The 27,697-nt window shown below is 23.7% G+C and overlaps 2 protein-coding genes across 10 annotated transcripts in view; one reads left to right on the top strand and one right to left on the bottom strand.

The window, feature by feature from the left end:
* The window catches only part of LOC122500353 (protein NDRG3), an 81,651-nt gene that overhangs the window by 37,173 nt on the left and 16,781 nt on the right, over window positions 1–27,697 (bottom strand). For 2 of the 7 annotated variants that reach the window (XM_043609703.1, XM_043609291.1), the window contains exons 1-3: window positions 19,956–20,251; window positions 9,443–9,861; window positions 6,351–6,404 (exon numbers count right to left, since the gene is read on the bottom strand). The exons of 1 other annotated variant lie outside the window; for it this stretch is intronic. In XM_043609703.1, the coding sequence (XP_043465638.1) occupies window positions 6,351–6,404; window positions 9,443–9,660 (272 nt within the window). In that variant the 5' untranslated portion in view covers window positions 9,661–9,861; window positions 19,956–20,251. Of the gene's footprint in view, window positions 1–6,350; window positions 6,405–9,442; window positions 9,862–19,955; window positions 20,253–27,697 lie in introns of those variants that run through there. 4 more of the 7 variants (XR_006301487.1, XM_043609356.1, XM_043609426.1 and 1 more) reach the window with 4 other exon arrangements.
* Window positions 14,549–27,697, top strand: part of LOC122500784 (chymotrypsin-2-like) — a 31,932-nt gene continuing 18,783 nt past the window's right edge. Inside the window, exon 1 of one of the 3 annotated variants that reach the window (XM_043610064.1) lies at window positions 14,549–14,953. In XM_043610064.1, the coding sequence (XP_043465999.1) occupies window positions 14,884–14,953 (70 nt within the window). In that variant the 5' untranslated portion in view covers window positions 14,549–14,883. The remainder of the gene's footprint in view (window positions 14,954–27,697) is intronic. The other 2 variants (XM_043609986.1, XM_043609913.1) reach the window with 2 other exon arrangements.

Here is a 27,697-nt window from a genome sequence, read left to right on the forward strand (position 1 = left end):
AAACTTTTCTGTTAAGAATTGCAGTTGAATTTTTCTCAAAAGTGAAAATTTTTGGTACCCCAATTGGTCTGAAACTCTGAAGTTCTTTGAAACGAAAAATTTGGTACCCTACTTGGTTTTTACTTCTTTAAAAAAAAATTTGCTATCCTATTTGGTCTGTACTTCTTGAAAACAAATTTGGTACCCTACTTGGTCTGTACTTTCTTTAAAAAAAAAGAAAGAGAGAAAAAAAAATAATAGTTTGAATTAATTTTAACTACAAAATAATTAAGTAAAAAAAGCCTTACAGAAAAATGACTTGAAAGGCTTAAAAATAACTATAATTAATAAAAAATAAATTCCATATATTGAATTTGTTTTAAAATAAAAAAAAAAAAAAATTTCTTTTGTGCTTGATTTCGAACACACCCTGTAAACAATATTTTGACGTTCATATTTGTTTTCACTATTGTTTCAGAGGAAATTGGTAATCGGACATACAATATAGTTCATTAAATTTCAAAGCACAAGCAACTATCCGGTAAGTGGTTTCTACCAGTGTCACGTCACTCATATTATTTCCGGTTCGTTACGACTGGCGCTTCCTTCGTTTCCCTCGACTCGTCGACACCTGACTCTAGGTGGAAGGGTCATAATAATAAATCATCCCTACCATTTATAGAAAGTTTCTTTACATTTTATTTCATTCCCTCCACACTAAGGAAAAAATAATAAAAAAATTCAATAAACAAGATAACTAGTTTATTGGCAATATGATTCAAAAGTGATCCGGATTTCCCGCGCGATCTTTAGAGATAGAGACGCTAAAAGACGCTATTCGTCTCGCTACGCTAATAGACACTAAAAGTCGAAAAATCTACTCCGAAATTAGTGTTGAAAAGAAATTCTGAATTACAAACCAGTAAATAAGTGTAAAACATCTTTATTTTGAATTCGAGACTTAAACTAAAATATTATCTAATTAACATATAGCAAAGTAGTTCAAAACACTGCAATTATTACCCCAACACTACTTTAAATTTGATAATAGTTCAAATGAAGAAATTATTTTAAAAAATTTTAATAAAGTTATTGGAAAAAAATTTTACAAATTCTACCTAATAAAATTCTTTAAAACGATTCAATTATTTTCACAAACTTTTCGTAATTCAATGATTTTTCATATTTACTATTTTAATAGAGAATTTCGCAAAAGAATTGAATACTTTAAAAAAAATATTTATAAAATTCTTCGCAAACATTCAATTATTTTCATAAATAAAGAAATTATCACAGGAATTCAATTATTTTTTAATATTTTAATAACAATCGTTGCAAGAATTCAATTATTTTTATAAATAGTAAAATTCTTCTCAGGAATTTAATTATTTTTAAAAATTTTAATAATAATCGTAATAATCAATTCAATTATTTTTATAAATTAAATGTTAAAACTCATCGCTGGAAAAAAAATGCAATTATTTTTAAAAAATTTAATAAAATTCTTTGAAAGAATTCAATTATCCTTAAAAAATTTCATAAAATTCTTTGAAAGAATTCAATTATTTAAAAAAATTTTTAATAAAATTCTTATAATAATTGAATTGTTTTAAATATAATTGTAATTAATTTTTTAAAAAGAATTCAATTATTTTCATAAATAATATACAATTTTCAAGGAAATTCAATTATTTAAAACACAATTTTTATAAAATTTTTTGAAAAAATCATTTTTTTAGAAGAAAAAAATTATTTAAAAAATTCAATGTATTTTCATAAATAATAAAACTCATGGCAGGATTTAAATTATTTTTAATAAAATTGTAATTAATTCAGCTAAAAACGCAATTATTTTTCAAAATTTGAATAAAATTCTTCTAAAAAAATCAATTATTTAAAAAAATTTTTAATAAAATTCTTATAATAATTGAATTGTTTTGAATATAATTTTAATTAAATTTTTTTAAAGAATTCAATTATTTTTAGAAATAAAAAAATTGTCACAGGAATTTAATTATTTAAAACAGAATTTTCCAAATATTTTTCGATAAAAATCAAATATTTAAATAAATTTTTATAAAATTCTTTGCAAGAATTCAATTATTATTATAAATAGTAAAATTCTTCTCAGGAATTCAGTTATTTTTTATAATTTTAATAATAATCGTTGCAAGAACTTAATTATTTTTATAAATATCAAAACTCATTGCAGGATTTCAATTATTTTTAAAACAATTTGAAATAAATTCCGCGAAATATGCAATTATCCTTAAAAAAATTTAATAAAATTCTTTGAAAGAATTCAATTATTTTTAAAAATTTTAATAAAATTCTTTTTTATAATTGCATTGTTTTGAATATAATTTTATTTAAATTTTTTGGAAGGATTGAATTATTTTTATAAATAAGCAAATTGTCACAGGAATTCGATTATTTAAAACAGAATTTTCCTAATATTTTTCGATAAAAATCAATTATTTAAATAGACTTTTATAAAATTCTTCTCAGGAATTCAATTATTTTTAAATTATTCTCCAGAATGCAATTATTTTTATATATTTATTAAAGTTTGGAGACAAAAATTCAATTATTTTTATAAATATAATAAAACTCATCACAGGATTTCAATTATTTTTAATACAATTTTTAATTAATTCCACTAAAAACGCAATAATTATTCTTAAAAATGTTAATAAAATTGTTCGAAAAAATTCAATTATTTAATAAAATTTGATGCAATTTGTTTCTTAGAGTATTTCTTAGAATTGTTTCCAATTTATTTTCAATTTTATTACATTTCTTGAATGAATTTAATTATTATCAAAAATTTGTAATGCAATTCTTTGTAAAAATTCAATTATTTAAAAAAATGTTGATAAAGTTCTTTATAATAATTGAAATTTAAGAAATATTCAATTATTCAGATAAATTATTTATTATTTAAATAATTGATTTCTCATAGAACTTTCTAGTGAGAATTGATTTAGAATTAAATAAAGTAAAATGATTAAAATTTTGTATAATTTTATTTATAAATTTGAAGAAAAAAATGATGGAATTTTGAAAGAATACTTTTTTAATTTTTAGAAATAGTTAAATTTTAAAAATGCGTCACACTAAAATCATTTCAAATATTTCTATTTCTGTAGATAAAAAAAAATAGGTATTTAAATATTGATTTAAAAAAATTATTCTATTTTTGAATATAATTACGAAATTATAAAAAAAGCCGAGTCGTCAAGTTTAATTTTTCGATAGCTACTTTTTTCACTACTTTTTTCTTTCTTTAATCTACTTTTGAAAATTAATTATCGAATACAAAGCCTGCAAATGATAAAAAATTTTTGAAAGTTCTCTAAATTTTTCCCCCTCAGACTTTATGAACATTTTTTTAAAACTTAAATGTTATATAATGTCTTTGTGAGGTTTATTTTTAGAAAATAAATTCTAACTTAATCGATAATTAGATATAATCGTAAAATGTCGTAAAAGGTAGCTTGTATATATATTAAAAGTCACGTCATAAATTCTAAAAAGTAGAAAAAAGTTTATAATATTTGAAAATAAAATTAAATAGTTTATAGTATTAAAAAAGAAAATTAAATAGTTTATAATCTTTATTTTTTTATCTTTTTGTAATATTTAATAGAAAAAGAAAGGAGCCTAAAAATAAATTAGTAGAAAGTAATAGGCAATTTTTACATTTACAGTTGAACTATTTCACAATAATTCCCGGAAAATCGTCAATAACCTCGTCTAAGTGTATTCTGTAGAAATGCATAGATATTTACGAAACAATACATCTCGGTTGAAATTGAGGCTAATCTACTTTAACGGATAATAACAGTTTCCAAATAACAATAATTGTGACAATATTAAATTATAAAAATTTTAGATTCGCAATAAAATTTCAATTATATTAAATTATATTAATATTTCTACCTCTTTTACTGTGATTTTTTATAAATTCTAAATTTTGTAGTGTATGCACCAATAATTTACAACGGAATTTTAATTATCAGTTAGGAATTAAGTAAATCAATTTTCTCAATTTTCGAAATTATCAAAAAATTTTCAAAAGTTTCTCATAAAAAATTATGTAAATTGTAAAATGTATTTTTTATTATTAAAATGATCATTTATAAAATAGAAATTAATTTATGCTAATGATAATTATTATTAGTAATTTTCTTTATGCTTATGTATCAATTAATGCATAACAAGAAAGTAATGCAACAAAAGTGTTCATAAAAAGTACAGTATAGGTACTGTACCAGTAGTTCTAACAACAGACATAAAAAAACTTTGAACAATAAAAAAAAGATAGTTGAACGCGCCATGAAACTCTAGAATAAAAAGGAATAAACACTTCTTGCAATTTTTTTTTTTCAACAGAGAAATGTACTTGCAGTCTGCAAATAAACAAACTTGGTTTTGCGGATGACCACCGTACTTGATATCCCAACACCCGATACTTTGGAACATAGATTTTTTTTTCACCTATCGATTGAGTATACTTTACACACGTGACTTTTGCCACTAAAGCTGTCATAATACAAATTTATAAAAATAAAATTCTAAATAGAGTCAAATTTTTCCAAGAAAATAGCAAAATTAAGAAAAAAAAAACGAATCAAAACTGATTCGTTTTTTTGTCCCAATTTGCAGTCCTTAGAAAAACTGTCGTAAGAAAGTCAATAAGGATTATAAGTAAGGGAATATAGTTAAAAAATTGATAATTTTACTAAAATCGTAAAATAGGGTATAATTTTTGGGATAATTAAAAATAAAAGTCAAAAATCAATAATTTAATCATTTCGGTTGTAATGCATTTCGAAGCATAAAAGACTGGCGCCTGGCGCGGCGTCCTGGCGTCCGGACATCGACCCAGGAATTGTTTCCATCCTACGAATCAGTCGTTGCTTAGCAACGCGAACAGTTCAAAAAAAATAGTGAGATGAGTAAAAACAAACGAAAACTATCAATCAATAAAATTTAAATTGGATTTAGAAGAAGGAACAAATGTCCAACTTTTCGAATAGAAATCAAAATTATCAATTAATGCATCAGGACAAACGTGACTTATGAAAACAAATCGAGCATGTAATGCGATTTTTAAATTACAGTTTTGCTTAGAAAAGAAGATTTTTTGCTTAGAAAAAAAAAACGTCTGTCATATAATATTCCATTAAATCTGTTCGCTGTCAGGTTCATTTAAATTCCTTTTTTTTTATTTTTACCTTTGTGTATTATACACTTTTATACTTATGTATTCTTTTCATTTTATATTTACTTTTTTATTTCATATTTTTCAAGTTTCAATTCCCTTGTGGGTCTTTGTCGAACGCTTTACGTTTTCTACTTTAGATATAACGACTGGAATATAAAGAGACTTTATGCTCTGCAATTGTTTTGCTTCCGGCTTAGCACCGGTCCTCAACGCTGGCGCCGGTGTTTTTCCACATATATATATATGGGAAAAACACACAAAGTGCAAATTTTCAACCCCAAATGCAGTATTTCGAAAAAGAAAATATTTTTGTTCTAATTGCGAGTGAAAAAAGCGAATTTTATGTCAAATCAGTTTTAATGTCATTAACCATAGTTCGATAACATTTAACCATGTTTAAAATATATATAGAAATATTTTAGGTGTTTCAATATTTTTCTCGTTCGCGATAGTGTAATTCGTGGATTAAACTGTTTTTAATCGGTCGACACTGAATTCTCCAGTTATTAGCAAATTTTTCCCTTTCTTCGTAAAATGAAACATCACCTGTCAACTGCAGACTGAGTAATTAGTCTGGACACAGACTCCTCACTATATTATAGTTTCACTATCGGAGTCAAAATAATCAAGCAAAATTAGTATAGAGAATACTTTTGCCAATAAAACTTCCGACAGTATTAAATAATCTTCTTGACACACTTTTCGAAAAATATTATATTGAATAACAAATATTCGATTAAATTTTCAAAATTAGACTTCGAGACATATTTATCGACCCACATACCCTATAGTTGATATGCAATCCAATTTCTTAAATATACAACTTTTTTTTTCTATATTCGAAATTCGAATTACTAAGAGCTTTTTTTTTATACAATTTCTAGCGAAATAACATACGATTATGCAAAAGTAAGGCAATGTAAATACTTTCTTACACTGGCAATTAATTTTATCGCTTTTTACAAAGAGCCACACTTTATATCGATAATAGTCTCCCAACTAGGAGAATTATCCAGAAAAAATTGAAATTTTTCATTCGCTTATTTTTTGGTTCCATAATATTCCCAAGAAACTATTATCGATAATTTTAATTATCAATCAATTTTAATTAACACTTGACAGTGAAAAATAAATTACTTACCCCAAAAGTGCTGATTCCTCGGCACTGGCAGCGGCTGGCATCTTGTTTCTGTCCCTAAAACAAAATGGCGCCGAATAATCACACAATCGGCCCTAGCAGCTCAACTACTTTCGCAGTATGCCTTAGTTTACAATTTTTTTTTTGTTAAAATTGTACAACAATACCAACACCATTACATAAACAAGTTTATAGTTTTCTGTTTAATTTTCTGTGAATATTTTTCTGTCCAGAGTTTGCATTTTGTCATTTGGATTTTTGTATCTTTTCTCAGTTTTTATTTATTAAAAAGTTTCTCATTCTTGTTTAGAAGGGAAAAAAAAGAAGAGGGAAGAGAAAAAATTGTATTGGATTTAATGGGAGTTGCGCGGAAAAACTCATAAAGTTGCTTAAACGTCGTCTAGAACACGGAGACAATTTGATTGAATTGTCTCGAAACTCCATTAGGTCAAACAACCTGACAAACTCATATAACAAGTGTCCTGATTAATTTTCGATAATGAACTACGTCGATATTATATCACAAGCCTCGTAGCGTTCAATTACTATTTTTAAAATCCCTTGATAACCAATTTTTACCCAACAAATTACTCTCTGCAAAAAAGTGTGATTGAAAATAGAGATGAAAATTTTTGTTAATTAATTTTTTTCTCTAATTTTTTCCCTAATTACTTAATTGACTTTTGATGCATTAAATAATTTTATTGTGAACTCAATCCTTGTTTAAATTCAAAGTTGAAAACAAACAGAACGAAACTAAAGTTCGAAAGCAGATACTAAAGATTTACAAAAATACGTACTCTTCTGTTTTAAAAGTCAGTAACTATGAAAATGGGTTTTTTGCTAATCTACAGTAAGGTAGGAGTGTTGTAGTTGATGATCCAAGTTGTTTCAATGTTGTGCGATTTTTTTTCTTTGAGATATAAGCTTTCAAAGTCAGCTGACTACTTTTTGCAGTAATAGTAGGAGCATGTTACTGCTCCAGAAATTCAAGGGACGATAAATTCAGAGCGACCGAAAATTATCCGAGAAGGAGAAGAGACAATACAAGAGTTGTAATCGGCTAAGTAAACACGGATGTCATCAAAACAATTAGAAACATTCCTGAGCAAACAGTTTAGGTTACAAGTGTAACCTAACTTATCCTAACTTAGGATCGGAAACTGGTGGTTGAAATTCACAACATGAAGTCCCTTAACCAGGAGAAAGCAAATATTCTGAACCGTTTCTCAAGAAAGCAGAAATCGACTCTAATTTCCAGAAATGATGATAATCCTCAGTGACACGAAAAATTACATTGGAGTCATTAATTCCCCCGAACAGTACGCAAAATTTTGGAGAAATTGGAGACGTTGGTAGAACAAAAGGTCTTGAGGTCTGTGACTGAAGGTTACAAAATGTTTCGAGCATTTGCTGGACCTTCGTCCAGCAAATGCTCGAAACATTTCGTACCCATAAAAATTGGTTTTATGTGCTGCTCAATCAGGAGGCTGATCGATTTTTTCCTTGCTTCGAATGCGACTCCTTTATTTGTATCCAGTAAAAGTTTCTCAGAATACAAGAAGACTGGCTGTTTCTTATGCAAAGAGAAGTTCTCGACGTTAACAGAGAATTCCAACCACATCGCAAGAATGAAAAGTTTCCAGATCGTTTTCTGATGAAACAATAAAAACTCCAGAGACAAAGTGTGTTTTTTTAGTGCGGATTTTCTTAAAGACCAGAATACCAGCTCGTTTATCGAAGGGGTGAAAAGCTTCAGAAAAACGTTGTTAGAAGGAATTTAACAGATTCCAACAATTTCAACAAACCGATTAAATCCTTAACTTCTGTTAGGGTCTTAAATTTTGTTCAGGATTTAAAATCAATCTTCTAAAAGATCGATCGATTTCTAAATTTAATTCTTATTGGATTCTCAAGAAGATCATAGTGACAGTAAATTTCCACTCTCATTGTACTATAGTTTCAATGCTACTATTTTGTATGTCAATATGAAACGTTCAATCGAAAATGATTTTCAGAATTAGTGGAAACAATCAGTAAAGTGGGATTCAACGGATTTCCCCATTTATGACAAATGACAACTACTGAAAATAAATTTTCGACTCTGCGGTGTAGAAAATAGATATACATCGGGAAGTGTAATTATTACTCCAAATAGCAATCTCGTGTAATTGAATTTGAGGATAAATGACAATTAATTTAAATTTGAGTATTATTTAGCAGAATTCGATTGTTTGGGAACATTTGTTCTTCCTTTACAATCCTCATCATATTATTAGTTTTGTGTGTACCGTTTTAAACAGGAATAAGAAACTTTTTCTAAAAGATTTAATTATAATTTTTATGTTCTGTGTATTTTATGTTATTATTTTTGGAAAAAAATCGAAATGTTTTGGGTGTATAATTGTATTTTCGATTTTCGTGTAGTGTTTGAAGAAAAAAAGGAAAAATAAAGCAAGAAGCAATGCGAACGGCCCAAAAAGGTGTTTAATATAAACGTGCAAAGTAGCGCAACTTCGTGTAGCATGCAGCTTACCTTACCGGCCTGTTTTCAAGCAAGCAGGCCGGAGATCGATATTCTTGGCGTCAGCTTCCGGTCCTAAAGTCCGTCTCCACTTAACGTAAAATAAATTATTGTTTACTCAAACTCGCAAACTGGAAATGTATGTCGTTCGATTGAAGCAATCTTGATTAGTAAACGAAATCACAAACAAGGTTGTTAGTTTCCTCACTTTCTAACTCTCGACTTCTTCTACACCCTCAATATATTTATGTTCCATGAAAAAATACAATATTTCTTATCCCACTTAACGAAATTCTTTCCTTACAATTAATTTTTATTTCATCGTCAAGTATAGTTTATGTCAACAAACCTTCACCGTAAAACAAATTTTTTCTAAATAGATATTGTATCTCACGTCCGTATAGATATAATAATGAACCCCTTGATGCAAGAACCAGACATAGACCATTGAAATTAAATGGGTTGCGTCTGGTTCTTGCATAAAAGGGTTCAATTGTAAATTATAACCATCACCCTTAGTTTACCCAACACCTATAATTCACGATAAATTTTGAACAAAAAAATAAATTACCTTGAAACAATGGAGATGTTCTCTCTGGTAGAATCTTCGATCAAAAGATTTTTCTTTCTGATATCAATTTTGGGCGCGGCAAAACTGAAGGCCTTCTTCACACTCTCGAGAACACTTTGTCCGGTGGTTTGCGTTTGATCAACGATTGTTGTACTTTTGTAGACATCCTCGCCCAGGTCACCTAGTGACCTGTACGAAGCGCCAATACCTGCCGGCATGGCGATAATTCCTTTCTTTCTTTTTAATCGCTTAATCTCGACGATATTTTCTCCCAAATTCCTTACAGTTTTCTATTTTTTATTTATTTTTTTTTTGAAGTAAATTCCAAAAATTGAAAAGGTAGATTCCAATTCCACTGATACTTGTCTCTCTCTCTTTGTGTTTTTGTGAATGATGCGGTGTTAAAGAAGGTGCAAATTCTGCGGTTGACAAACGAATGATGCACATACGTAAAAATTTACAATTAACAAGACACAAATGAATAGTGGAGAGAGAAAAAAAATTCACAAAAGCAATACAAGTATGAGATAAGATGCAATATGGTATATGTATTTTGTATCATAGAATGTGTATAAGAATTTTTACTCTCTAAATGATGTAATAAAGATACTGGTTATCGATTTCTTTTTTATCTAATCGAGTGATATAGTAAATAATCATCAAATATTAAAATTTGATTTATTTCATTGCTATCTCTTACGCGGTTCGGTGTGCAAATAAAAGATGTGTGCCTCCTGCACTCAAGATACACGTGTATGCACTTGAAAGAGAAAGTTACACACTATTTTTTTTGTTTTAAATTTTTAATATTTTAAAGAGATTTCTTCTTAATTTTATTCGAAGCGTCGGATCTTAAATGTTAGGATTTTCAAAAAACTGACACTTTTATCCCAGTGGGTAAAAAAAAAACCCTAAAAATTTGTATATTTTGACCATTTCCAAAATCTATCAATCCATGGCAAATGGCAAAATTAGTTTGGGATCTAAGAATGTGGCCACATTTAAATAGATTTCTATAAAATTCTTCGCAAGAATTCAATTATTTTTATAAATAATAAAATTTTTCTCAGGAATTCAATTATTTTTAAAAATTTTAATAATAATCGTTGTAAGAATTCAATTATTTTTATAAATAATAAAATTCTTCTCAGGAATTCAATTATTTTTAAAAATTTTAATAATAATCGTTGCCAGAATTCAATTATTTTAAAAAGTAATCAAATTCTTTAGAGAAATTCAATTATGATCAAAATTTTTTTTAAATTATCGTCAAAATTTCAATTATTTTTGTAAATAATAAAATTCTTTTCTGAAATTCAATTATTTTTTAAAAATATTAATACATTTTTACGGCAGATTTCAATAATTTTCAATAAAATTTTTATTAAATTCCTGGAAAGAATTGAATTATTATCAGAAATTTTAATAAAATTCTTCAATATAATTCAATTATTTTCAAAAATATTGACAATTTTTTTTTGACAAAAATCAATTATTTCAATAAATAATATAAAATTCCTCGAAAGAATTTAATTATTTTAATAAATAATGAAATATTCAATTACATTTTTCTGAAAATGTAATTTAAAATCCTTAAAATTATTTAATTATTTTCAACAAATTTTAATAATATTCTTCGAAACAATTCAATTTTTTCCCAAAAACTTTAATAAAATTATTCTACAGAATTCAAGTATTTTCAATACGATTTTTTTTTAAATTTCTCGAAACAAATTAATTATTCTTAGAAATTTAAATAAAATTCTTCTCTACAATTCAATTATTTTCAGAAAAAAATTAACAAATTTTTTTGTCTAGAATTCAATTATATTCATTAATAATAATATTTTAATTATTTTTAATAAAATTTTAAATCAATTTAACGAAAAATTCAATGACTATTCTTAAAAATATTAATAAAATTCTTTGAAAGAATTCAATTATTTAAAAAAATGTTAATGAAATTCTTTATAATTAAATTCTTATCAAGTATTTTATCAAAATTTCTTAAAATAATTGAATTTTTTCGAAAAATTGTACTAATAAAATTTTTAAGATAAATTGCATTTTTCAGGGAATTCATTTAAAATTGTATAAAAAGTAATTGATATTTTTTTTAAATAATTGAATTTTTCTGAAACATTTTAATGTTTGTAAACATAATTCTGAATTCTTGTGAAGAACTTTAATGTATTTTTTTAAATAATTGACTTTTTGCGAAGAATTGTTCAAAACTCTTTTTAAACAATTGATTTTTTTGTAAAAAATTATAAGAAATTTGTATTTTAAATAATTTTTTTTTTTCGAAAAAAGTCACTTATTTAAATAGATTTCTTAAAAATTCTTCGCAAGAATTCAATTATTTTAAAAACTTTATGAAAGTTCAGTGACAAAAATTCAATTATTTTCATAAATAATAAAACTCATCGCAAGATTTTAATTATTTTGAATATAATTTTTAATTAATTCCGTTAAAAACGCAATTATTCTTAAAAAATTTGAATAAAATTCTTCGAAAAAGTTCAATTATTTAAAAAAATTTGATATTTGTTTTTTACAGTGTAATAATTACTTTTAATTCATTTTTAATTAAATTTCTTGAATGAATTTAATTATTATCAAAAATTTTAATGCAATTGTTCGTAAAAATTTAATTATTTTAAAAAATGTTGATAAACTTCTTTATAAGAATTCAAATTTAAGAAATATTCAATTATTCAATAAATTATTATTTATTTTTGTATTTAAATAATTGAATTCTCGTAGAACATTCTAATAAGAATTGATATAGAATTGAATAAAATAAAATGGTTAATGTTTTGAATAATTTTATTTATAAATTTCAAGAAAAAAATGATTGAATTTTGAAAGAATTATTTTTGTAATTTTTAAAAATAGTTAAATTTCAAAAATGCGTTACATTGAAATCATTTGAAATATTTTTATTCCTGTAGACAAAATAAATAGGTATTTAAATATTTATTTTTAAAAATTATTCTATTTTTTCATGTAATTAAGAAATTATTAAAAAATTAAGTCGTCAAGTTTAATTTTTCGATAGCTACTTTTTTACTACTTTTTTCTGTCTTTAAGCTACTTTTTGATACTTTTCGAAAATTAATTATCGAATACGAAGCTTGTTATTGGCCATGGTTTGCTAGATTTTAGCCATAGTCAAATATATAGAACTTTTTATTGTTTTTAAAATAATTTTGTCATTGTTTTTTGACCATAATCAAAATATAGAAATTTTGTGGGTTTAAAATATTTTTGTCAATGCCCACAGTTCGCCAGATTTTGACCACCAGTTAAAATATATAAATTTTCTGGTTTTTAAATATTTTTGTCATTGTCAATAAATTGGAAATGTGGGTCAGCAAAAAAAAAAAAAATTCTTAAACATTAAGAATCACAGGAGCAACCTGTTACATTACGCATTTTGCCAAAAATTTCAAATGATAGGAGCCACTTTCATTGAGTAGCGAGGAATATTTGTAAACTGGCCAATATACGTCACATGATACGAAGTTCAGTGCCAAAAATTGACCACATTCGGAGGAACAGACGAAAAGCAATTTCTTTAAAATCACAATAAGAATTCTCCTCTATTTAAAATATCTCCCAAAAATAGAAATAAAAATTTTTCAATTTCATAATTTTTAATTCACTTTCTCCTAAAATGAAAAAAATGGTGATTCTAATATGGCGGAAAAAATACAGAAATATTTTTCATTTCCCTATTTTTGTATAGAGAATTATGCGAGCAATACTATGAAAATTAAATTTTTTTTCTCTGAATTTTTTTTTTTCTGAAAGTGAAGGGAATTATTTATTTAAATAATCTGAAAAAATCGATCCCCAGTATCTTTATGAGAATTATATTATAAAATTAGTTACAAATTGCGCAAATTTGGAACACTGATTTTTGGAATAAAAAAAAAAATGTAGCGAAATAAATGATTCAAAACATGCCATATGTCTCACGTGCTGAAATTCTTTTTAAATGCATTATTATAGAGATTCGCATGCATGGCGGCAGCCCAATTGCATAGTGTAATTGAAAAAAATAATTTATAACTTGTCTCTAATTTTCTAGATGTGATTAAAAAAAAACTCTTCATTAGAAATTGTCTATCCAGATATACGGTGATAATGCAAAAATATTTAAGAAAAAAAATTCTGATCCATTGATGCAGAGATTATTATCATTTAATTGCGTCTCTCGACGGCAGTTATATAGTGACTCACAAATAGTTACGCAATTTTATGAAACAGCATTTGCAAAAAAAAGAGAGAAAAATTTACACCTCGAATTAAATTCTTTCTTTCGCAGTTATTAAATGTATTGAATTGTTTTTTTTAACCGCGATTATTGACACGCAACAAAAATGCGAGCAATTTTTTTTCTTTTGTATCGATACAAAAACGAAATTGTTTACTTCCTGCTTTAATTTTTTGTTTTTTAATTTTTGATAAATATTTCTGTTTTATTTCAATAAATATTTTTTGTTTCAATAAATATTTTTTAATTCTTTAAATACTTTTTATTTCAATAAATATTTTTTATTTCAATAAATTTTTTATTTCAATAAATATTTTTTAATTCAATAACTTTTTTTTATTTCAATTAATATTTTTTAATTCAATAAATAATTTTTAATTCAATAAATATTTTTTATTTCAATAAATAATTTTTAATTCAATAAATATTTTTTATTTCAATAAATATTTCTTTCTTGTTTTAATAAACATTTTAATAAATTTCAAGTAACCTGTAAGTTTTCAGCAAGCTTGCACTATTTTCCTGAAAGCTTGCCAATTAATTGAAAAATTTCTTTTTATTTTAATATTTTTAATTTAAGAAAAAAACAATACAGAATATTTGCAATATTCGATTCCTACTAGTTTGGAATTTTTAATTTCCAACAAAATTACCATTTTCTAGACAATTAATAATGAAGAGTAATTATGACAAAAAAAAATTATCAAAAATTTCAATAAAATTCTAAATTAAGTCTCAAATAAAAATGATCTTTGTCAAAAAGAAAAATTCAGCAAAAAATGAAAATCACATGCAGTCGAGTGAATCTCGTACGTTTTGTTGTTCTGAATTGTATCAGATGTTGTTTTTTTCGTATTCAAAGATTTTCTACCGAAACAATCAAAATTTTGAATTTTGATTGAATACTTTTCTTCCTTTTTTTTTTGTTTCTTTCTTAACAATAACATTGAAAATAAAAATAACATTCTCACTACTACTTTTCAAGCAGTTTTACAATATTTAATATCATTATACATATTTATTTCGTCTGCAGAAAACAAAATCGAATAACACGTTAAAAAGTATTTAAAATATTAAACTGAAACAATTAAAGAGAGAGAAAGAGAAAGAGAGATAAGAGAGTTTGTGTTTAGTTTTAAACAGAAGAGTTCTACAAAATATGAACAAACAATTATTAGTGTTATTTAAATTGACCGGAAGGACACGCCTTAATTTTTCACAACACACAGGTATTGTTTTCTCGGAAGAATTTCTGAATAATAATTTGAGTTCTCGTCGTAAAAAAAATTCCTCATCACATAACTACATAGTAGTGACTATTGTTATAACATTGAAATATTTTATTGAAAAAAAAAGAATGAAAAATCAAAGAGAGAAAAAAAAATATTACTACTATTAACGACAAATATATAAATAAACAATAAAATAGTAATTAATAGTATTTACAGTAATTCAAAGTATTATAAACAATTAATAGTATTATCAATAGTTAATAGTATAAATAATAATTTATAGTATTAATTGTAATCTATATTATTAATAATAATTAATCAAATTGACAGAAATCATAATAAAAATAGTACTGAAGATAATTAATAATATTAACACTACTAATAGTATTAATAGTATTAATAGTAATAATAGTATTGATAGACTATTAATAATATTAAAAGTATCAATAGTAATTAATAGTATTGATAGTAATTAATAGTATTAATAGTACTAATTGTATTGATAGTAATTAATAGTATTAATAGCAATTAATACTATTAATAGTTTTGATTGTAATTAAAAGTATTAATAATATTGAAAGTATTAATAGTACTTAATAGTATTTATATTAATTAGTAGTATTAATAGTAATTCATAATATTGTCAGTAAATAATAACATTAATAGTATTAATACTACTAATAGTCCTATCCTTTATTAATAGTAATTAATAGTATTAATAGTACTTATATTACTAATAAAAATTGATAGCAATTAATAGTATTAATATCATTGATAGTAATTGGTACTATTAATATTACTAACAGTATTGATAGCAATTAGTATTATTAATAGTATTAATAGTATTCACAGCAATTAGTGTTATTAACAGTAATTACTAGCAGTATTACTAATTAATAAAACTGATAGTAATTAATAGTACCAATAATATTAATACTAAATTGTATTATTAATAGTATTAATACTAAATAATAGTTTTTACAGTAATTAGCAATATTAATAGTATTGTTTATAGTATAATAATAGTACTTGATAATATTGATAGTAATTGATAGTATTGATAAGAATTAATAGTAATTAAATGTGTTAATAGTACTGAGAGTAATTAATAATATTAATAGTAAGTAATTAATATTAATAGTAAGTAATATTATTAATAGTAAGCAATATTATTAATAGTAATTAAAAGTACTGATAGTAGTTAATAGTAGTAATAGTAATTAAAAGTACTGATAGTAGTTAATAGTAGTAATAGTAATTAACATCAACAATGAAATAGTATTTTTTTCATATATAGTTTATATAGTAAGAATATTGTAAAAGAAAAATTTTTTGAAACGAAGAAAAAATTGTAGTACAACGAGTTGCAGAACTTTAGAAAAATATTTTTTCATACAAATTCAAGGATTTTCTAACATGCATGAATATTGAAGACACTAGCAAATATTATTGAAGGTTTCTTCAAGCATATATCTGAATATCTCACTCTACCTGTACAGTTGAATGGGTTTTGGTCAACAAAATCATTCTTTTTTTTATTTGTACCGATATGAAATGTAATACATTGCTTTATTATATTTCACAACACAAATAGATGGGAAAAATTATTTTTATTTTCGAAAAATAACTTTACGGAAAAAGTGGGTCAATACGCTTATATAGTAAACAGATACATTTCGTTTTTTTTTTTGTAAAGATTTTTTCAAAATGAAATTTTTTTATACTTTTTTTAAGAAATACAACTTTAAATAAATAAATAATTTTTCTATAACAGATTTTTAATGATTTAATCAATTTTTAATTCATTTTATTTTATAAACGAATTCACCACCGTCTTTATAGAGAAAAAAAAATTGTTTACAATTACTTTTACCACAAAATAATTTGTTTATACATATTGAGAAAATTTATTTGATTTAAATAACCGATTATTTGATTTTTTTTTCCAAATAGAAATATTTACTCAAATCAAATAATTTTTATTTAAATCAATTAAATGGTATTTGTTTCAAATACTGAAATTATTGGTTTTAAATTCAAATTTATTTGATTTAAGTAAATATTTATTTGATAATAGACAAGTGATCGGTTATTTAAATTAAATTTTTTTTAGATTTTTTTTTATAAACAAATCAGAATATTTTAGTTTTTTTAGAATATATAAAAACAAAATTTTTTCCAGATAGTATATTTTTTTCCATGGAACATGACACAAATTTTTAAATATTAAATTATTTAATACTGGAGTATATAATTTGCTAAATTTTAATTTATTTCTAAAAATTACAACTGAAATTCTTTTAAAATTCAACTACTTTCTACAATTTTGTTAAATTATTTTTAATGCGTTTTAATTTCCACTCAAGATTTTAAAATTATTTCGAATTACAATTATATTTTATTATTATTTTTTTTATTATATTACATACAATATAATATAATAAAAATATATTATAATAAAAGATGAAAATTCTTTCTGGAAATCACTCCCAGAAAAAGTATATATTTCGCTCAGAGCCTATAGTAAACATTTTATTTGCTTAGAAAAAAATTTTATTCGGTCCAAATATATACACAATTTTTCTAAGGATATCAAACTGAGACAAAAAAACGAATCAAAAGTCTCAATTTGATATTCGCAGAAAAACAGTGTAATAAATTTATTTATATATAAAATATCATAAATATATAAATATAATATTTGTGCAAAATAAAATTTTTGTTTTAAAACAAGTAAATAATTTATTAGGCTCTGAGATAAATATTAATAAATATTTATTTATTTACTAATAATAACCAAAAAAATATACTCCCTAAATTTGAATTAGTAAAAATGTTTACTAATTTGAATTAGTGACTGACTTTTTGCTTTCGAATTAGTAAATTTTACTAATAAATTTGTAGCAATTACTCTTTATTAGTAAAATTTACTAATTCAAAAACAAAAAGTTAGTCACTCATTCAAATTAGTAAAAATTTTTACTAATTCAAATTTAGAGAGTATATTATTTTTATATTACACTGAAAAAAATGTATTTGATTCCAATAACCGATTAATTGACTGTTATCAATTAAATATTTAATTGAATCAAATTATATTTATTGGAGTCAATTAAATGGTTCAATTCATATTTGCTTCAAATACTGAAATTATTGGTTCAAATACCATTTAATTGACTACAATAAATATTACTTGATTCAAGTAAATATTTAATTTATAATAGTTAATTAATCGGTTATTTGAATCAAATAAATTTTTTTCACAGTGTATTATTAGATTAATAATTATATTATATAACATTATTATAATTATATTATACGTTTTATATTGTTATAATTATTATATTTGATTATTATATTATTATTATATTTGATTATTATAATAATCAAATATAATAATAATAATATAATAATAAAAAATAGTAATTATTAATAATAAAAAAATTAATTAATTAATTAATTAATTAATTAATGTTTAATTATTGAAATTTATTAATAAGTAAATATAATTATATTTATACTTATTAATAAATTTCAATACTTATTATATTTACTTATTAATAAATTATAATACTTATTATATTATTTGGTTTAAATAAAAATTTGTGTAAAATAAAATTTGTATTCAAAGCAAATAAATAGTTTTGTAGGCCCCGGAGAAAAATATACATTTACTTGACTCAAATAAATTATTATTCTTGGTTTAAATAAAAATTTTACTCAGGGCGAACCTTGTCTGAATGTTGCAGTGTAATATTGCAAAAGTTACTATACAATATCGTGTCAAGTTCCATGCAAAAATTTCTGCTATTTGGTTTTGTAATACAGATACCAAAAAATAAAATTTTTTTTTTTTTTTTTTTGAGTAAAAATTTACAAATTTTTTCAATTGCAAAGATAAATGTTTTACAGTACGGAAATGATTAAACACAGCAAATTTCCCTAGCCATAGGATAATATCTGCAAAAAAAAAAAAAAAATGCACCAACGAATTGAGATTTATTAAACAGACTCTGCTCTATATCAACAATAATTTGTGTCAGGAGTTGATTGTCGGCCTTGAATATCCCCTAACGACCTTGCGGATTCATAAAAGTTATATTGGTAAAATATTGAATCATACACTAGATAAAAATCTGCCCGCATTGTGTCATATACCAATGACATTTAATGCCTCTGAAGAAAATCCGATTTTCGAGAATATAGGTGGGGTCACACAATATCCTATACACCATTTTACCGCATTGAACTTTGACATTCAAAAATTTTTTTTTGGACAATCAATAAATATAACACTTTTTTCGCCCCCTTTTTTTCATTTTACAGAAAAAAAAAAAATTCTAATGACGACAAAAGCGAGTGACCTCGAACTTTCATTATCGATTGTACACTGCGCGGGAAATCCTGTTCCTTCCGGTTACTTCTGCTTTCCTCAATCTTTCTCTCTTTCTCATTTCTATCAAAAAAAAAAAAAAAAAAATTTTCTTTACCAGTTTAATCCGGTTTTACTTTATCACGAATTAACAACATCTTGAACAATTCGGCTCTTGGTATTTTAATTTTTAATAGGAAAGCACATGTTATAAATGTCATGTGTCCTTTCGTGTTTAAAACAGGTTTAGAATGATTTGAGTATATTGATTTTAAATCTAGAAATGTGATTTGTGAGGAATTTTTTTTCGTTTTTAAAAAAAGGAAAATAATTTCAAGGCGTACAAACGATCGATGTGTAATGACAGACGGAAAAGTAGAGCAGGAAGGCTCTTGGCGCCTAGTTTTTGAATTTAATGGTATAATGAAGAAAGATGGAATATGGTATTTAAAGGAAGAAAAAAAGTGGAACGAGGAATATTTTTTAAAAGGGTCAGACGTAAAGTGTCTAGAGAAAACAAGTGAGGAATCGATTATTTGAGTTGCGTATATAAAAAATATGGTCGATGATGGATAATATGGTTTGTAAAGGCGCGTCGCCACTGCAAAACTACTAACATCGACTCACCTTGTCGTCGACTTACTGCGAAGACGGTAAAACGAGTTGATTTCTTGTTGTTGAGTCCTCGACCCGAAGAACAGTTGCAGTTTTAGACGAAGAGTGACCCGACGCTCTTGCGAGGTCGCGTATGATAATTCAAATTAATTAAGGTCGTGACTGACTTCTGTTCTCTTTTTTTGAGTTTTAATTTTCTTTCTTTCTTTCTTTTTTTTATTCAAAGGACAACGATTTTCCGCCGTAGAACGCACTCTACAGACTCAGACTGCTTGGTTTCGTTCGTATCGAAGACCATTAGACCACTAGGTCTGGTCAATGAGACTGCGCGAGATGTCTTGCGCACTTGAAAGCAGATTGTGTTCAATAGAGGACAATATGTCGACAACTGACTTTCCCCATGTTGGTATGAAGTTGAGTAAAAGGTGGTCTTCAAGGCCGAATGACTCAGTGGAAGGTATAGAGGCAGTTGGTTCCCTATTGCCGGTAATAAACCTACTCAACCTACTGTTGTCCTCTGGTGAGTGCTCCAAGTAGGTTGAACGGCGTTTCTTCTTGTTTACATCGGTTCGACAGGAATCCTCCATATCGAAGTATTCGCTACGAATTCAAATTGGTTTTTTTTCGATAAAAACCGAAAATTTACGTTCGGCTCTTTATATTATTATTATTATTAAAATGTTTTTTTCTTAAATTCAACCCATTTTTGGGCTCAAAATCAAAATAAGACAATTTTAGGTCTTAAAATCAGTTTTCAATTCAGAATTTACCATTTAGTCAATATTTGGATTAATTTAAGTTGTTTTAGTCAAAATTAGGCTTGAAGAAGCTTGCTACAAGCTTGCTACAAGCTTGCTTAGCAAGTTTCCAAGGCAAGCTTTCTTTGTTAGTTTACAAGCCAAGCTTGCTGCAAGCTTTCTTTGCAAGTTTACAAGAAAAGCTAGCAGAAAGATTGCAGAATGTGGAGTTATGACGCCACTTTACTATTTGCAGCAAGCTTGCACTGTCATTTTTGAAAACTTGCTGCAATCTTGCTGACAACTTACAGGTTACTTTAAAAAGTAACTTAAAAAAATATTGTTTGGTTTGAAGTATTCTTGATGTTGCATATGCTCTCTTAATTTGAATCAGTTAAAAATCATGGCTTTAACTAAAAATCAGACTTTTTATTGCTTCTGAATCAGTTAAAAATAACTGATTTTCAGTGAAAAAATAACTGAAAAATCAGTTAAACTTGACTAATTGAATCAGTCAAAAAAAAATTTACTGAAACATCAGTTATTGTTTTTAACAGACAATCAGTTATTTTTAACTAATTGTCAGTATAAATATTACTATTTGAACTAGTGACTGACTTTTTGCTTTTAAATCAGTAATTTTCAACTCTCATTCAAAAGAGAGTGACTTTAAAAATAACCATAAACGTGTTTATTTATAAAATTTATTAAAGTTATGCGGCCATGTTGGATCCGCCATTTTTAATTTTGAAAATTCAACCACGACTACTTATTTAGCGACCCCAAAAATCCCTGATGTGTAAATGAATCATAAGTTTCCAAAAATTCAACTAATTCTTACATCAAATTTTATTGCAAATTTTTGCAAAAAAATTAAATTGCTTTCAAGAATATCGATAATAATTTAATTCTTGTATTGACTATTATAAAATTTTTTGAAAATAATTGAAATTATTGCAATTTTAACAAAAAATTGAATTGCTTTCAAGAATATCGATAATAATTTAATTCTTGTATTGACTATTATAAAATTTTTTGAAAATAATTGAAATCCTGCGAAGAATTTTATTAAAATTGAAAAAATTTAATTGTTTTCGAGAGCTTTATGGAAATTTGTCAATAATTGAATTCCTGTAAAATTTTTAATATTTTATGGAAGAAATTAAATGTTTACGTAGAATTTTATTAAAATTTATTTAAATAATTCAATTCTTTTGAAAAATTTTATTAAAATAGTAGATATTAAAAATCATTGAAAATAATTGAAATTTTGCCAAGAATTTTATGAAAATTTTTGAAAATAATTCAATTTCTGCGAAGAATTTTATTATTTATAAAGATAATTGAAATTTTGAACAGAATTTTAAAAAAATTTTGAACATAATTGAATTTCTGCGAAGAATTTTATTACATTTGAAAATAATTGAATTTCTGCAAAGAATTTTAGTAAAATACCTCAAAATAATTGTATTTTTTTCGAACAATTTTATTAAAATATTTGAAAATAATTGAATTCCTGCGAAAAATTCTAATATTTTTGTAAATAATTGAATTCTTTAAAAGAATTTAAAAAAAAAACATTTTTTTTTTAAATAATTGATTTTTTTCGAAGAATTGAAATTAAATTTTTAAGAATAATTATAATTTCGAGCAATTCCTGTAAAATTGTATTAAAAATAATTGAAATCCTCCGATGAATTTTATTGTTTATTAAATTACTTGAATAGTTGCAAAGAATTTTATTTAAAATTTTCAAAAATTATTGAAATCCTGCGATGAATTTTATTATTTTTAAAAACAATTGAGTTTTTGCGAAGAATTTCATTAAATTTATATTAAAAATAATTGAATTCATCTTAATAAGTTTATTATTTATGAAAATAATTGAAATTTTTGCGAAGAATTTATTAAAATAGATTTGAGAAATTTTATTATAATTGAAATCCTGCAAATTTTTTATTCTATTATTCATGAAAATAATTGTCTTCTTCCAAACGTTTTCAACGAATTTGATTTAAATTATATTGAAAATTATTCAATTCTTGTATAGAATTTTTTTTGAAATTCATTAAAAGTAATTGAATTCTTTTGTGAAATTTTTTAAAAATTGTATTTAAAATAATTGAATTCTCACGAAGAATTTTACTATTTAAGAAAATAATTGAATTTATGCACAGATTTTGAAAATAATTGAATTTTATTTTCAATTTCTTTAAAATAATTAAATTCTTTCGAGGAATTGAATTATAATTTATAATTGAATTGATAATAAATTTTATAGAAATTTTTCAAAACAATTAAATTCTTGAGAAGAATTTTGTTAAAATTATATTCAAAATAATTGAATTCATCTAAAGAATGTTTTTATTTATGAAAACAATTGAATTCTCGCGAAATATTTTATTGCAATTATATTCAAAATAATTAAATTCATCTAAAGAATTTTATTATTTATAAAAATAATTGAATTTTGCAAAGAATTTGTTAAAATTGAAAAAGAATTGAATTATTTTCGAGAAACTTTTATATAATTGAATTCCTGCATAAACTTTTATTTCATTATTTATAAAAATAATTGACTTCTTGCAAACGTTTTCAACGAATTTGATTCAAATTATATTGAAAATTATTCAATTCTTGTAGGTATAGAATATTTTTTAAACTTATTAATAGTAATTGAATTCTTCCGTGAAATTTTTTTTGCGAAGAATTTATTAAAATTGAAAAAAATTGAATTGCTTTGGGGAATTTTATGAAAATTTTTAAAAATAATTCAATTCTTTGGAGGAATTGAATTATAATTGAACTGGTAATAATTAAATTCTTATAAAGAATTTAAAAAAAAAATTTTTAAAAACAATTGAGTTCTTGCGAAGAATTTCATTAAATTTATATTAAAAATAATTGAATTCATCTTAATAAGTTTATTATTTATGAAAATAATTGAAATTTTTGCGAAGAATTTTTTAAAATTGAAAAAAAAATTGAATTGTTTTCGAGAAATTTCATTATAATTGAAATCCTGCAAATTTTTGATTTTATTAGTGATGAAAATAATTGACTTGCAAACGTTTTCAACGAATTTGATTCAAATTATATTAAAAATTATTCTATTCTTGTATAGAATATTTTTTATATTGTATTTAAAATAATTGAATTTTCGTAAAGTAGTATTTTACTTTTATAGTTATTGCAAGAGTAGTAACATGGTCCAATCATGGAGCATCACTCACAAAAATTATTATAAACAATTTATAATTAAATTAATACATCTAAACCACAGTTGGATGGTTATTTACATTAATGAATGAATAATGATGAAAATCTTTAATAAGTAATAAGAACAAGTATTCTGGAACAATAATAAAAGAATTTTGTTGAAACTTGTTCTTTAGTTTGTTTTATTATCACCAGCATGAGCATGAAAATTTGTTCCACAAATCTCAGTGTTCTTGAAAGGTTTTTAAATAATAGCTGATTCTAAGTTTCAGCTAGTGGTGCGTCAGAAAGTTTTCTTATAAATAGAGAGAAAAACTTTGCAAGTTCACACACACACATATAGGTTTTATAGAATTGTCTCTTGGCGAGCTTGGTGCAAAGTTGGAATTTTCTATTACACAAATTCAAGTAACTGTTGTCTTTGAACTTTTGTATTACCATTTTGAGTAGTTCATTCTGCTATAGTTTTTCTTTTCTCACCGCTAGCTGATGTTCTCATTTACATCAGGGGCAAAAGTTTGACCAACTTTTCATTCCCAAGCAAGCGAAAGACTATCTGAAAGAGCAGGAGGCCAAATTAAAATTAGCCCCTTGTTCAATTTTACAATATTTACACTTTTTTTAAGGAATACTCAGTTTTATTTGATCACTTGATTGTAAAAATTTCCAAAAACTATATTTAAAAAGAAAAATTACATGTTATATTAAACATACTGCTGAGTTTAACAACTGTGATAAGAATTTATACTTGTATGAGAAGCTTTTCTCATATTCCGCGTAATCTTTCATCGTTCCTGACAGGTTAAATACTATCTTCTGACAAGTTTCAACGAGAAACAAGTCTCAAACCCCTGCCACCCAAAAAAATGCGTTTTTTCAAGAAAAAATTCTTTTATCAAAATTTCTATAAAATATATTTCTAAATAAAAATTTTCTATACTTTATTGTAGAAATAAAATACAAAATTTATTATCGATTCAAATTTTCGAAATTTCAAAAATTAATAAAAAAATTATTAGATTTATTTTATTTACGAAAGACATATATGCATGTATTTAGGTATTTTCATATTTTCTTTGGCTACTTTACCTTCCAAGATCGTACACTTGGCTATGAAAATAAAAGATAAAGCCAAGAAAGAAGAAACGTTTCCCAAGAGGATTTCCGTGTTTCCGACGAATATTACTAAGGTTCCTAAGATGAATAGAAAGTACGAAGACGAAAAAATCAAATAATATAAAGGAACAAATGTGTAGAATCCAAAAGCAATTCTAAAATGTTGAATTTTATTGTTTTTAACAATTATAAACAATTTTTGAAATGTTTAAATTTAATTTTAAATTTATTTAAAATTGGTAGAGTAAAAAAAAACTGAAAATTAGGAGGTGTCTAGAATTTGACTCAAAACCGTTATTTATTCATTCAGCAATGGAACTGGGAGCATTTTAAAATTTTGGGCAGTAACTAATCACAATTTTTTTTTTTTTACATTTTTTTGGCGAATAATTTTATTTAAAATTACAAAATTTTATTTTCAAATATCAACTTTAATTTTTGAATAATTTTAGATTGAAAATATGAAAAAAATTCAATTATTTATTAAATTAATTATTATTATAGATATATTTTCAAAAACTTAATAATAAAATTCTTCAAAACGATTCGCGAGAATTCAATTATATTTTCATAAATAAAAACATTCTTCAGATGAATTCAATTATTTTGAATATAATTTTAATAAAATTCTTCGCAAGAATTCAATTATTATCAAAAATTTTTATGAAATTTATTATCAATTCAATTATAATTCAATTTCATCGAAAGAATTTAATTCTTTTCAAAAAATTGAAAATAAATTTCAATTATTTTCAAAATATTCTCATGAATTCAATTGTTTATTTAAATATAAAAATTCTTCGCGGGAATTCAATTATTTTAAATACAATTTTAAAAAATTTCATAAAAGAATTCAATTACTTTTAAGAAATTTAAAAAAAAAATTTATACAACAATTGAATAATTTTCAAAACATAATTATAAATTGAATCAAATTCGTTGAAAACGTTTGCAAGAAGTCAATTATTTTCATAAATAATAAAATAAAAAATTTGCAGGATTTCAATTATAATAAAATTTCTCGAAAACAATTCAATTCTCTTTACATTTTTAAAAAATTCTTTGCAAAAATTCAATTACTTTCATAAATAATAAAATTCTTTTGATAAAATTCAATTATTTTGAAACTAATTTCAATAAAATCTTTCGCGAGAATTCAATTATTTTCATAAATAAAAACATTCTTTAAAAGAATTCAATTATTTTGGAAAATATTTTTAATAAAATTCTTCGGAAAAATTCCATTGTTTTCAAAAAATTTTATTTAATTTATTATCAATTCAATTATAATTATAATTCAATTTCTCGAAAGAATTTAATTATTTTCAAAAAATTGAAAATATATTTCAATTATTTAAAAAAATCTTTGCATGAATTTGATTCTTTTCTTAAATAGTAAAATTTTTTGCGGAAATTCTAAAATTAAATTTTTAAATTTTAAAAATTTAAATACAATTTTAAAAATTTTTTACGAAAGAATTCAATTACTTTTTAATAAATTTAAAAAAAATCTGTACAAGAATTGAATAATTTTCAATATAATATGAATCAAATTTATTGAAAACGTTTGCCAGTCAATTATTTCCATCACTAATAAAATAAAAAATTTGCAGGATTTCTCAAAAAATAAATTCAATTATTTACATAAATAATAAAATTCTTTATATGTATTCAATTATTTAAATATAATTTCAATAAAATTCTTTGCAGGAATTCAATTATTTTCGTAAATATTTTTGCAACAATTTTTTGTATAAAAATCAATACAAGAATTAAATTATTATCAATCCTACAATTACAATTCAACTCCTCGACAGAGTTTAATTTATTGTTTTCAAAAATTTACATAAAATTCCTGAAAACAATAAATTGAATTTTTTAAAAAAATAGCAATAAAATTTTATGCAAGATTTAAATTAGTTGAATTTTTTAAATATATATTTAATAAAAAAATTTTCAATATAATTTGAATCAAATTCGTTGAATACGTTTACAAGAAGTCAATTATTTTCATAAATAATAAAATTCTTTAGATGAATTCAACTATTTTGAATATTTTAATAAAATCCTTCGCAGGAATTCAATTACTTTGAATATAATTTTAATAAAGTTCTTCGTGAGAATTCAATTATTTTCAAAAATTTTTATAAAAATCAATACAAGAATTAAATTATTATCGCATGATATTCTTGAAAACAATTAAATTTTTTTCAAAAATTGCAATAAAATTTTATGCAAGAATTAGTTGAATTTTTTAATACTTATAATTCAATTACTCTTCAGGGTTTTTTGGGGTCGCTCAATAAGTACTTGTGGTTGGATTTTCGAAATTAAAAATAACGGATAATACTATTTATTAATTTAACAAAATTTTATTTAAAATAATGGCAACACTTATTTCAAACTAATTCATATTTTTTAAATAAAATTCCATCAACCCTACATCTCAACCATTTTACATATTTCATTAGACAACATTAAGCTTCTAGTTCTAAATCATGAATTATTATAATTTAATCAATATTTTCTGAAATCAGCACAGAAATTATTGCTTCAAAAAAATTGAATTCAATAGCATTTGTGCTATTGGGCCAATAGTTTTCTTTCTCAGTGCAGTTTCATAATTGTTATAAGTTTTCATTCATCAACAGGTTGAGATTCATTAGGTAGCAACATGAATTG

This window comes from Leptopilina heterotoma, unplaced genomic scaffold (genome assembly GCF_015476425.1).
Source record: "Leptopilina heterotoma isolate Lh14 unplaced genomic scaffold, ASM1547642v1 Lhet_0, whole genome shotgun sequence".
NCBI classification, from domain to species: Eukaryota; Metazoa; Arthropoda; class Insecta; order Hymenoptera; family Figitidae; genus Leptopilina; species Leptopilina heterotoma.